At 40.0% G+C, this 13790-nt stretch overlaps 1 protein-coding gene across 1 annotated transcript in view; it reads left to right on the top strand.

Annotated features, from left to right (window-relative positions):
* The window catches only part of plxnb1b (plexin b1b), a 169376-nt gene that overhangs the window by 39129 nt on the left and 116457 nt on the right, over positions 1-13790 (top strand). The window contains exon 3 of the mRNA XM_037679067.1: positions 2089-3259. Within this exon, the coding sequence (XP_037534995.1) occupies positions 2099-3259 (1161 nt within the window). The 5' untranslated portion in view covers positions 2089-2098. The remainder of the gene's footprint in view (positions 1-2088; positions 3260-13790) is intronic.

Below are 13790 nucleotides of genomic sequence, written 5' to 3'. Positions count from 1 at the left end.
AGAATGGTGTTACCCAGCGTAAAATAGCAAAGACTTTTAAGTTCTCATCATCATCAACCGTGCATAACATCATCAAAAGATTCAGAGAATCTGGAACAATCGCTGTGAGTAAGGGTCAAGGCCGTAAAACTCTACTGGATGCTCGTGATCTCGGGGCCCTTAAACGTCACTGCACCTCAAACAGGAATGCCACTGTCAAGGAAATAACAGAATGGGCTCAGGAATACTTCCAGAAAGCATAGTCAGTGAACACAATCCACCGTGCCATCTGCCGTTGCCAGCTGAAACTCTACTGTGCAAAGAGGAAGCCATTTCTAAGCAAGCTCCACAAGCTCAGACGTTTGCACTGGGCCAGGGGTCATTTACAATGGAGTGTGGCAAAATGGAAGACTGTTCTGTGGTCAGATGAGTCACGATTTGAAGTTCTTTATGGAACACTGGGACGCCATGTCATCCGGACCAGAGAGGACAAGGATTGCCCAAGTTGTTATCAACGCTCCGTTCAGAAGCCTGCATCACTGATGGTATGGGGTTGCATGAGCGCTTGTGGCATGGGCAGCTTGCATGTCTGGAAAGGCACCATTAATGCAGAGAACTATGTTCAGGTTCTAGAACAACATATGCTCCCATCTAGACGTCATCTCTTTCAGGGAAGACCCTGCATTTTTCAACACGATAATGCCAGACCACATTCTGCAGCAATCACAACATCATGGCTACGTAGGAGAAGGATCCGGGTACTGAAATGGCCAGCCTGCAGTCCAGATCTTTCACCTATAGAGAACATTTGGCGCATCATAAAGAGGAAGGTGCCACAAAGAAGGCCCAAGACGATTGAACAGTTAGAGGCCTGTATTAGCATGAATGGGAGAGCATTCCTATTTCTAAACTGGAGAAACTGGTCTCCTCTGTCCCCAGACGTCTGTTGAGTGTTGTAAGAAGAAGGGGGGATGCCACACAGTGGTAAAATTGGACTTGTCCCAACTTTTTTGGGATTTGTTGACGCCATGAAATTTGGAAACAACAGATTTTTCCTTAAAATGAAACATTCTCTCAGTTTAAACTTTTGATCTGTGATTTGTGTTCTATTCTGAATAAAATATTAGATGTTGGCACCTCCACATCATTGCATTCAGTTTTTATTCACAATTTGTTTAGTGTCACAACTTTTTTGGAATAAGGTTTGTATAAAAAATACTTTTTTTTATCAGTGAAGATTAAAAATAAATAAATGTGTCGGCTTTATCATGAAACCCTGTTTTCACTTTGACTTCATTAAATAATCTGTTAATTAAAGTTAACGCAGCTGAAAAATCATAAAAAGACAAAATTGGATCTCAGGAATATTTCCCTCCACCGTGTTTAAAGAAGAGACACATCCTTTGGTTCAACATTATTCTAACACACATGTACAAATCACTCAACAAGAATTACACTTTAAATCAAAGCTGAAATAAAATCTGTATATAAGAAACTAAACCACATATTTAAATTGAACAATAAAAGTCGACACAATGATGAACACGAAATGATGAAGAAACATATATTTTAAATATATATATATTTTTTTCTTTAGATGTTTTTGTAGAATCTGGTTGCTCAGATTTAATTCAGTTTATTTCTAAAGCTCCAAGTCACGACAGAAGTCGTCTCAGGGACTGAACAGAAATATTTATATATAAAATAATAATTTAATATTATTTATCTGAGGAGAAGCTTTGAGTTTAACTCATCACAGATCTCTCACTCTTAATGGTGAAATAAAGCTCATTAAAAGTTCATTAGCAGGACTTTGGATTCTGGACACGCCTCCAGAACCGGTCCTGAAGTGCGGTGGAAGTCCAGGCTGATCTGAGCCGGGCTGAGTAGAGTTGGGGCTGAGTAGGAGTGGTGCAAAAGGGGCAGTAGATCCACTTGGTAATGGGTCCTTGCATCCTGTGGGCCTATTGGTACCATGTTACCATGAGCAAGTAACTACAGTACTCATGTTTGGCTCTTGTGGCCTGTAATGAACTTGTGTTTAAAAAGCTTACTGAAGTGAATGCAGAACACCTTTCTAACATTTACAACCGTCTTCTTTTTCCCCAGCCCTGCTGTCATGCCTCCCGAGACATTGCACCATCTTTCAAGGTTAATGGCTCAAACTCTGCTAAGTCTCCTGCTTGTAATTGCTGGCTGGCCTTTTATTACATTACTCAGGGGTGCTGTCCGAGGATTAGAAGCATCTCACTCTGACCTTTACCCCACCTTTTTAAGGAATGACACAGTATTTGAGCACCTTGCCCTGCATCCTGACCCTGCTGTGGGTTGGGTCTATGTTGGAGCTCGAGATCATCTGTTCCAGTTATATCCATCACTCCAACCTAAGCTTCAGGAGCACACTGGGCCTGTCACAGACAGCCAGGACTGTTTGCCACCTGTAACAGAGAGCAACTGCCCCCAAGCAAGGGAGACTAACAACCACAACAAGCTCCTTCTGGTTAATCCATATGCTGAGGAACTTATTACCTGTGGGAGTGTTAACCAGGGCATCTGCCAGAAGCGTGACCTGAATTCCATTAATATAGTACGTTTCTCCACTGAGAGGCCAGTGGATACCCAGTACGTGGCAGCCAACCACCCCAATGTTAGTACAGTTGGACTCGTGGTTCGGTCTCATCCTGACAGACAACCAATGCTGTTTGTAGGTCGTGGTTACACAAACAGCCACCCACCTATTTCCACAAGAAACCTTGGCCAGGAGCCCATCTTTTCCTACGAGGAGACTGCAAAGTTAGCCGTTGCAGGCCGTCTCTCTGAATATGACCATCATTTTGTGGATGCATTCGCCCATCGTCGCCATGTGTACTTCCTCTTCTACAGACGTGACCTGAAGTCACAGTCAAGGGAGTACCGTACCTACATCTCACGTGTATGTTTGGATGACCAGGCCTATTACTCGTATGTGGAAGTACCGCTAACTTGTCGTTCCACGGCGGGTAAAACCTACAACCTCCTGCAAGCTCTCCAGCTAGGGTTCTCCAAGGATGGTACTGAGAGTCCAGACTCTGAGATTCTTCTTGGAGTCTTCTCCACTCACCTGGCTTCATCGTCCCGACCCAGTGAGGACTCTTCTCTTTGCATGTTTTACCTTGAGGATGTGGACCGGAGGATCGATTTCACCAGAGACCTGTGCTACACCCAGATGGGTAAAGAGGGAGCGGCAGAGGCAGCCTACATTGAATATGAAGTCAAGTCCAATTGTGCCAACCTTCCAGAGGTAAGATCGTCAGAGAGATCAAGTTGTTTCTCATAATCATAAACGGAGAGTATTTAGAAATACATTCTGGTCATTGACCTGAAAATAGGTTGAAAATAAAATAAAATAAAAAGGCAGTCATGGTAGTTTGAAATATGAATTTGTCTAAAGTGACAACTCACTTGATGTGGATCATTCTTAATGAAATTCAGTTTGTTTATTATAGATTTTCCACATTAAAACATTTTGTTGTTTAATTGATGGTATAGACGGATTATTTGTTGCTCAACACGGCGGACGTGCACGCAGCCGTAGTGCAGAGAGCCAGTGTCATGTGAAATTCTGTTCCCCTTCATGGAGAGGGCGCACAGAGGCGTCCATCTTCACAGCTCTTCTGACACATTTACTGGAATTAAAAACTATAAATTCACTCCATGTCTTGGTGGCTGACTCTTATTTGTCAGGCTAAAGTGAACAAGACAAGTTTTATTAAAAAAAGGAAACTAAGAAAACCCCCACACAAGACCAGGTTTATTTGTTGCTTATTTGAGGTTTTATATTTATGTATTACCAGCTGTGGATTAAAATGAAAGTTAGAACCGTGACGGATTATGTGCCTCGTTTTACTGAGAAATCTTTGAGAAGCATTGAAAACGGTCAGACCCGCCTCTGTGCACGTTGTTTTTATTTGATACATTTTATTACATGATGTTGAAAAGGTGAATAGTTGCTGCTCGTTACATCTCAAGAGGAACCATGAATACTATTAAAGTTCAGCTTCACAGAGTCGTGTGGACCAGCAGGACTCACTGGTGCAGCCAGAGACGATCACATGACGAACACAGTCCTCCACATACATGATCAGTTCTTCATACAAACCAACGTTGTAAAAGAAGATAAAAACAATCCACTTTGAAACAAATCATTTATTGTAACGTTTCCTGTTCACATTCAGCTTGAACTTTTCCTTCAAATCACCGTGTGCACGTTTAAAAAACAAAAGGTTATTCTGTTTTCACTTTTTAATGACATCACTTATGTACAAACAAGAAATAAGAAGTTTGATGTATCCTGAACTCTTGAACAACATATTTACAGTTTATTTTCTCGGGACTATACATGCCAAAAGTTTAACGCAGCACACACAGTCTCTCTGTCCTCGGATGGATTAGAGGTTTCACAGTCTGACACAGAACAGGAGAAACTTCTGAACATGCTGGACATGTCACATTCAGCAACATTACATCTGAACGTCTTATCCTCACTGCTGAGCCCTAAACTCAGTTTCATGACGATGGACAGTACGGTCCATTGTTTGGACATGTGCTGGGGTTTGTCCCTTCGTCTTTGTCTCTTGTAGCTGAGACACAGAAGAGAACAATCATTAGGTGCAGCAGGAAAATATCACTTTACTTTGTTAAACACAGGTTTGTTACAGCCTCAGTTCAAGTCAGTGTTCTTCCATTTACCGCTCCAGTTTTCCATCACTGTCTTTGCTGGACTTTGTAAAGTAGGAGAAGATGGACGGGACAAAGTCAGGACTGTCCATGTCTTCAGAGGCCACTCCTGAACAAATGAAGTGTATTCCAGTGACTGACGTTAATGAAAACAGCGCACGGTTGGCCAGCGCTAACTGCCATAGCATGTGTTAGCATTTAACTTTAAACAGTAACAAGTCTCTGGGCGTCATCATCGATGAAATACTGACATGGAAACCTCACATAAATAATTTAAGAACTAAAATATCTAAATCTATTGCAGTACGGTACAAAGTGAGCGAGTTACTCGGTGATAAAACACTGTTTATGTTGTATAATGCAGTTACTGTCCCACACTTAATTTACTGTACTGAAGTCTGGGGTAAAACATGTAAAACAATTAAAAGCTATTTTTATTTTACAGAAAAGAGCTGCAAATATTATCACTAGAAAATATTATAGCATCCATTAAATACAGTGTTTTATCATCTGAAGATATTAAAGTTCTATGACGGTTGATTATAATATTTGACTGTTTATGTATAAGGCTCACAAAAACACACGTCCTTCAAATATAAAAGTACATTTAGTTAAAGGGACAGTGGTTTATTATCTGAAGTGACAGGTGTTTGTGAAGCGCTGGTCTGGTTCCAGTTTGACGGAGCGGTCCAGTATAATTCAGGGAACAGGACTGGTCTGAAGGACGATGTTAAAACTGACACATCTATGTACATATTTAATAAAATGTTCAAAGTTAGTTTTCTGAAGGAATATGGAAAAGTATAATGTGTATCTTTACAAACTGTTGTTTGAGTTGATGTTGTTCTTATTTAACTTTGTTTTTTTTGTAAATAACTTTTGTTTGAATATATTCTGAGTAAAAAAGGACAGAAATAAGATTTATTCTTCTGCTGCCTTTCATTTTATTATATTTTTTATATAGTTATTTTGTTTTTATTGAAATGAATGAATTTTTAAATAAAAATAAATAAATTAACATAAGATTAGCAGCTCCACTCGGCATCACTGAACTAACATGTGTTATCCTGTAAGCGAGGCCACGTGTATCTGCGTGATCACTTGTTCATATTTTTGTGAGCGGGACTGGATAAGCAGCGATGTTACCTCATGTGAAGTGCTCGCTGCACATTGTTCACTTCTTCTCATGGCTTGACATTAAAGACGTCTCCTGTTGGCCTGGAAAGGCTGCGAGTTGATGGAACTCTGTAAAACCTGCACGTTTCATTGTTTTTATCAAAACGGTTGGTGCAGCCTACGTACAGCACAACACATGATCGCTGTTGGTTCCTGCGGCCGACATGCGCAGTAACCTGGAAGTGACGTTGACTGATGGTCCGTCTACAGGAAGAGAAAAGAATTAAGCAACACAAAGCAAATCCACTCTGAAACTTCAAATTATTGTGCATTATACTGTTTATAATGCACTTTCCAGCAGTGGCAGAGCAGAGTGGGGGATGGGGGATTTGGTAGGTGGGGTGCTCGGGTCTGTTGACAGGGTCTGTTGACAGGGTCTGTTGACAGGGTCTGTTGACAGGGTCTGTTGACAGGGTCTGTTGACAGGGTGGGGCTCCCTCCTTGGATAATGGTAGTGGAAACACTGGATTTAGTTGAAACAAGTGCGTAAACCCAGCTCTGTTTGAAGCTCTACATCAGGCAAACATCAAACAAAGTTTTAAACAGAAAGTTGGACTCTACATGACTGAATTGGCATTTTTATACCATTAACATTGTTTACGCAATCAAAAGTTTGATGATTTTTATCGTTTTTCACAACAGAAATTCAACTTTTCAGGTGTCTAAACTTTCCAAAATGTTTTCTAACTCAATATTCACATAATTGTTCCATATCTTATACAGTTTATAACAGGGGTGTCCAAAGTGTGGCCTGAGGGCCTTGGAGTGATTTTATGCAGTCAGCGATGCAATCTAAGAATGAGCTGATTTTGGCCCTCCAGCTTAAGAAGATGATGCAGATGTAAACCTTCTGCAAATTTAATAGTGATACTTTTTTAAATATAATTTTTAGGTTTAACATCAAAATCAATTAAACAAATCTCTAAATGAGCAATATTAAGAACAATACAAACCTTTGACTGTGATTAATCTCTTTCTATTTTCATTTCCTGGTACAACGCACCACAAACCTTTACTGAGAATTATTCATAAATCTTTGCTAAATATAGCAAGTGTTTTGTAAAGAACGAAAAATAAAGTTTTTTTCTTAATAGAGGGAAATTGGACATTTGTTAAACACGGTCTTTTAATTGATTGTTGAATTTTTAATAACACACAGAACAAATTGACAGAACAAAAACAAAAGCCCCTCCCACCCCGTCCCTCCCTCACCGGATCAGCCACACATACATAAACAAAAATAAATGAAAACAGGTGCTGACAAGTTCTCTATATATAAAACAAAGGGCTGTCATGCGTCCCAGAATCTTTTTACAGAACCCTTCAGGGTATGTCTTATTTTTTCCAAATGGATATGGTACATCACCTCTTCTTATCCATCCTTATCCTGATGCATGCTCAATAATCCAGGTAGAAAAATCTAAAAAAGGAGAAATCCCACACAAGACGGGCTCTAGAGCAATGTGGATATCCTAAATGGGCCTTCCTGAAAGCAGAGAAGAAACCCAAACAGGACTCCAGTCAGCCAACAGGTGAAAAGGAGGAACCCAGACCCAGACCAGTGGTCATTCCATATGTTGAGGGAGTATCAGAGAAACTGAGACGTTTATTTTCTAAACATAACGTCCCAGTGGCTTTTAAACCCCAAAATACATTAAAGACTGGTTCATCCCAAAGATCCAGTCCCCCGGCACAAACAGAGTAATGTTGTGTATGTTGTTCAGTGTCAGGAGGGTGATCAGTCTTACATCAGGGAAACAAAACAGCCACTGGCCAAAAGGATGGACCAGCACAGAAGATCAACATCATCATGCCAGGACTCTGCGGTCTACACTCATCTCCAGGCCAGCGGTCACTCTTTCAGGGATGAAGATGTTCACATCCTGGACAGAGAGGAACGATGGTTTGAGAGAGGAGTAAAGGAGGCCATCTTTGTGAAAAGAAACCGTCCATCATTAAACAGGGGTGGAGCCTCCAGGTTCAACTGTCCCCCTCTTACAATGCTGTGATTGCTAGTATCACTCAGCCCTCTGTGAACAGTAAACAGCCATCAGGTGCTAATGATCCATTGTTAGGCTGATGGTCCTTCTTGAGCATGTGATCAGCTGGTTCTGGTTGTCAGCAGCAAACTGGTTGATCCACTCTGAGAAGGTGCTATTTAAGAGACTGAGCTGAATACAGCACCTCAGACTGAGGAAGTCTCTTGGACGAGAGACGAAACGTTTCTACATTTTTTGTTGTTTTGCTTTGTTTTGTTTTTTTTGAATGTCCAGAGGACCAGATTTAACTTTTTTAGATATCCATCCTTATATGTTGTGGGTGTGTGGGTCCGTCCAGTTGGACAAAATCAGCCTCCTGGCCAAGAGAAAGCCAAAGGCAATCACATCCTTCTTGCATCTGCTGAAGGACGTATCCACAGGGACCACCCCGAGCAGTGAAGTGCGTGGTGATGGGTGTACAGTTTCACCACATATTCCAGAGAAGGTGTCAAATACAGATTGCCAAAAAGTCTGCAGTTTGGGACAGGTCCAGAATGTATGCAGGAGTGTAGTGTTTGCAACGATTGCATGCGGGGTCCAGGTCAGCTTTGATCCTGGACAGTTTGTCTTTGGACCAGTGCACCCTGTGCACTACCTTGAATTGAAATATAGCATGTCTCAAGCAAATTGAACATGAGCAAATGTTCTTAGTGATCCTTTTCCAGACTGAGTCTGATATGGGTTCCTCCAAGTCTGCTTCCCATTTCTGCTTAAGGGAGTCTAAACTGGACTCAAGGTATGAGCTGAGCAGTGTATACATTTTGCTAAGGGCCCCCTTGGTGTTATAATAATAATACTTTATTCTTATAGCACCTTTCAAACAAATGTTACGAAGTGCTTCACATTAATAAATTAAAACAACATCATAAATTACATCAGAAACACAAAAGTATACCAAATCAATTAAAATAGATAACAATATAAGAAAAAAACACCCCCGAAGATATTCAGATATTAAAAGCCTTATTATACAAGTAAATTTTATCTAATTATTTAAAAGAAGACAGTGAAGAGGCCTGTCTAATATTTAAAGGAAGAGCATTCCAGAATGCGCCGCTCCAGGTGGCTGCATGTTGGAGCAGCTCTACTTTCATTCAGAGATTTTACTTTTGGAAACTTTAATTCCACTTTTTCTGGATGTAAATCTTATCTTCTGGATGATTGTTTCCTCTGGTGTCAGATGCTGTGCAGCTGGAAGGATTTTTACTGAAACTTTTTTAGTTTTGGACATTTGTTATGATGCGTAACCATGGCAACAAGGCAGTTTTCTACAACCAGCAGCTGATTAACATCTCAAAAGCTCAAATAATATCTCAGCTACAGCCCCAAATCTCAAATGAGTTGAAAAGGATGTTCTGTGGACGCATTCTCATCTACCTGCCAGCTGTGCTCGAGTGCCTGACCACTGAGATCCTGGAACTAGCAGGAAACACGGCTCATGACAGCAGAAGGACAGGATCGTCCCTCAGCACCTACAGTTGGCTGTCCACAGCGACGAGGAGCTCAGCAGACTGCTGGGAGGAGTGGCCATCGCTCTGGGAGGAGTTCTGCCCAGCATTCGGGCGGTTCTACAGCCCTGGGGAACCGAGAGACCAGCCGAGTCTGGGTGGACAGATCGAACGGCATCTGCAGCCAGTTTCTTTGGATCCACTGTGGGATGGACCTTTACAAGAGATCCTTCCTGTCTACAGCATCAGCATCTATAACATCTCTTAATGAAATGAGGATAACGAGTTACAACAACAGATAATTTCCCTCTGGGATTAATAAAATATTTTTGAATTGATTTTGATTTGATTCCACAAATTACAAGCCCTGACCATAAAAGCCCTCCCTCCTTCTGTCACCAGTCGAGTTCTGGGAGTGGAAAGTAATAAAAGATTTAAGGATCTGAGATTACAAGAAGGTATGTAGGGGGTAAGAAGCTCAGATAGATATGATGGCGCAAGACTATTCAGGGATTTAAAAATAAACAATAAAATTTAGAAGTTAATTCTAAAAACCACAGGGAGCCAGTGCAATGAGGACAGAACAGGAGTGATGTGCTGATATGTATGGGGTCTTGTGAGAACTCTAGCTGCAGTGTTTTGTACTAGTTGAAGATGATTAAGAGAACTTTGGGGCAGACCAGAAAATAAAGAGTTACAATAATCAAGATGACAGGAGACAAGGGCATGAATAAGAGTTTCTGTATCAGTTAAAGAGATAAATGCTCTGATTTGGCAATATTCCTAATTTGAAAAAAAAAATGCTGTTTTAGTGATGTTCTTAAAATGTTTAGAAAAACCAAGATCAGAATCAAAGGTCACCCACAAATTTCTGGCTTCACAAGTGCAGTTAAAACCAAGAACAGAAAGGGACTGAACTAATAAATCCCTTTTGGCCTTGGGTCCAAAAACCACCACCTCAGTTTTATCGTTGTTGAGTGAAAGAAAATTATCAGACATCCAGGTTTAGATGTCTGTAAGGCAGAGGGTAAGTGTATTGAGTGTAGAGAGGTCTGATGGGTTCATAGCCAAATAAATCTGGGAATCGTCTGCACAAAAATGAAAAGAAACATTGAATGTATGAATAACCTGACCAAGTTGTAGCATATAAATAGAAAATAATAGTGGCCCAAGCATAGACCCTTGGGAGACACCACAGGTGAGAGAAGCTGAACTGGAAGAATTATTGCCAGAAATTACAGAAAAAGTTCTGTCATGAAGATAAGATTTGAACCCCCTCAGAGCAATGTCTCTAACACCTAACCAATAATTTAGTCGACTCAGTAGAATATTATGATCAACTGTATGAAACGCAGCAGAAACATCGAGGAGCACTCAGACAGAACAACAGCCAGCACCTGAGTTCATCCTAATATCATTCACAACTTTTAATAATGCGGTTTCTGTACTGTGATATTGACGAAAGCCAGACTGAAACTTTTCAAAAAGTGAGTTTTGGTTTAAATAAGTTCAGATCTGAGAGTTCAACACTTTCTCTAAAGTTTTCACATATATTCATATATGTGAATATATATATGAATATATGTGTGTATATATACTTTGTATATATATATATATATATATACAAAGTATATATATATATATATGAATATATATATTTATATATATATATATATATATAAATATATATATGAATATATATATTTATATATATATATATATATATATGAATATATATATTCATACCCATTCACCTTTGGATCCATTTCAAAATTCTCATGTATGTTTTTAAATCACTGAACAGTTCCGCCCCATCCTATCTCACTGATCTTCTGCAGCCATATGTCCCACCGCGCTCTCTGAGGTCAGCAGACCAGATGCTTCTCTCAGTCCCAGAAACCCGTCGTAAGCTCAGAGGTGACAGGGCTTTCTCTGTTGCAGGTCCACGACTGTGGAATGAGTTGCCACTGAGTGTCCGGCAGGCTCCCACACTCTCAGTCTTTAAGTCTCGCTTGAAGACCCACTTCTATTCTCTTGCCTTTAACACGGTGTGATTTGTTTTGGTCCGGTCTGTTCTCTACTCTGTTGGCCATTTTAGTTAGCTTCTGCTGCTATTTGGATCTGTATTTCTATTTTATGTTTTCCTGTCCGCTGTGCATGTTTGTGTTCTTTTGTACAGCACTTTGGTTGGCCTTGTTGCTGTTTTAAGTGCTATATAAATTAATTGGTATGGTATGGTATGGTAAAAGATCATAGAATGTCATGAAATCAGTTCTGTCCCATGGCCGCACTCTGCGCTCTAGGCCACGCCCACTTCCCCACTGCAGAACGGAGATCGACAGAGGAAGGAGGTGCTGCAGGAGGAAGTTTATGCTACAGTGTGGGCTGCACAAAGGTGCTGCAGGTGCTAAATAATTTAAAATAATTAATTTTAATAAAAATTCCATACTGATCGTTCAGCTCATCCATCAATCAGCCATTTATGTGTCATGTCCAATCTTATTTTGAAAAACCGCGATAGAGTGAGTCCGTGAAAAACGAACCGTGAAGTAGTGAGGGACTACTGTACTCTGGTTTCCTCCCACAGACCAAAAGCATGATGTTAGGCTGTTCTGCTGCCTCAAATGTTTTAAGTTTTGCATCATGTGCTTTGAGTAAGACAAAGTCAGCCTTTATGAGTGTAGCACCCTTTAGCCACCAGAACGGACGGGTGCTTGGGTTCAATAAATGATAAGGTAGCCACCATGAAGATGTAACTGAAAGGGGAATAATTACAAAACTTTGTATATATTTGTTTTCAAAGAATGAGACCCAGAGAATTATTAAAATTTAGGCATAATGATTAGGCCTAGTTTTATTAAACTCCAAAAAAGATTAAATTATGTGTAACCAAAATATGAACCTCTTATTAATAAACTTTTGAGCAATAAACTAAAAATATCCCCAAAATAAAACAAGTAGTCTATTTTTTTTCTTTAACACAATCAAAATAACGTTTCCCTTTAGCATTAATCACTAAGGCTTCTTTTTTTAAACAAAATAAGAGAAATAGTCCAAAAACCAAAACTCAGAATGTCTTCATTAAGCTTGACAAGCGGTACAGGGCCCTCATACATTCTCATCCACTCAGTCCGTCTGAGCAAAACCTAGAACCCACTGGTGCAGGCCTGTTTAGCAGAACATTGAGAGCGCTGACATCTTTGGTGCTCACAAGCTTTGATTGCATCGACACCTGCTGCTTAGCTTTAGCAGCTCTCTCTCTCCCGTGTCTCTCGCCCCGTGTCTCAGCTGCTCCGCTCCTGCTTCGGCTCCTCTTCACTCCTACGGGCTGTCCATGAGCAGGTCCTTCCTGCTCTGTGGACCTCTTCTCCTACACAGTCAGTCCTGTCCCTCAGAGTCTCTTCTCTGTGTGAGTTGGCTTCAGGTCTCATCAAACTTTTTCCTCTCTCCTCCCGTCACACCCACCTCCACAGGTGACCAGCACCTGTCCAGGTCTGGACTTTGGGCCAATCATAATTAGCCAACAGCTCTGACTGTATCAAATGACCAATCAAAACAACAAAAGACGCACAACTAATCCCACTTATATCTGACTTATATCAAAACCAAATATCTAATATTTACTCAAAAGAAACATATTTGACACTGTTCATTATTGAAATAGCACAGTTAAAGTAAAGTAACTTGTTTTAGTATTTTGAGTACTAACATGAAACCTATAATTGCCACTCACTTTGTGCAAAAGCAAATAAACATTTACTTTTAATGTAATGGGGCTCACTTGTGGTATTTAAATGAACTCTTAAGGTACCACTGCCTATATTCCAGTAACCCATGTGTACCACAGGGTTACGTGAGTATTCTGTACTCAAAACACTAACAACAAACTAATAAACATTGAGTTTTCTTAACATAAAATTATTTCACCTTATACTTAAATTTTTGAGTTCTATTAACTAACTGTTCCTGGATTAAAAAAGTGAAAACTATAAAGTCTTGGTAAATGAAATTTTTGAGTTTCTACAACTAAAAACTTTAAGTGTTTGTAAGTAAAATATATTGAGTTGACTTGATGCACATTTTTAATAAAACTGGAATCAAAATGTAGAAGTAGCACTTTATAAGAAATTTAATTTGTGTAAAACTTGTGAGTTTAAGTTTATCAACTCAAAAAATTTGAGGCAATTGATAACCTCAAAATTTTAGAGTTCTAGTAACTTGTTTGGGTTTACAGAGTAGGTGTGGGTGAGAGACTGAGGAACAGCTTCTACCCTGAGGCTGTTAGACTCATAAATCTCTAACCAGAATAATCACTGTGAGAAATCACATCATGCTGCTGATCTGTTTCATGTTGCTGCTGATCTGTTCCATGTTGCTGCTGATCTGTTTCAATGTTGCTGCTGATCTGTTTCAATGTTGCTGCTGATCTGTT

This window comes from Nematolebias whitei, chromosome 7 (genome assembly GCF_014905685.2).
Source record: "Nematolebias whitei isolate Nwh7 chromosome 7, NemWhi1, whole genome shotgun sequence".
NCBI lineage: Eukaryota > Metazoa > Chordata > Actinopteri > Cyprinodontiformes > Rivulidae > Nematolebias > Nematolebias whitei.
The sequence above is the reverse complement of the archived record's forward strand: the minus strand, read 5'-3'. Positions and strand labels throughout refer to the sequence as shown.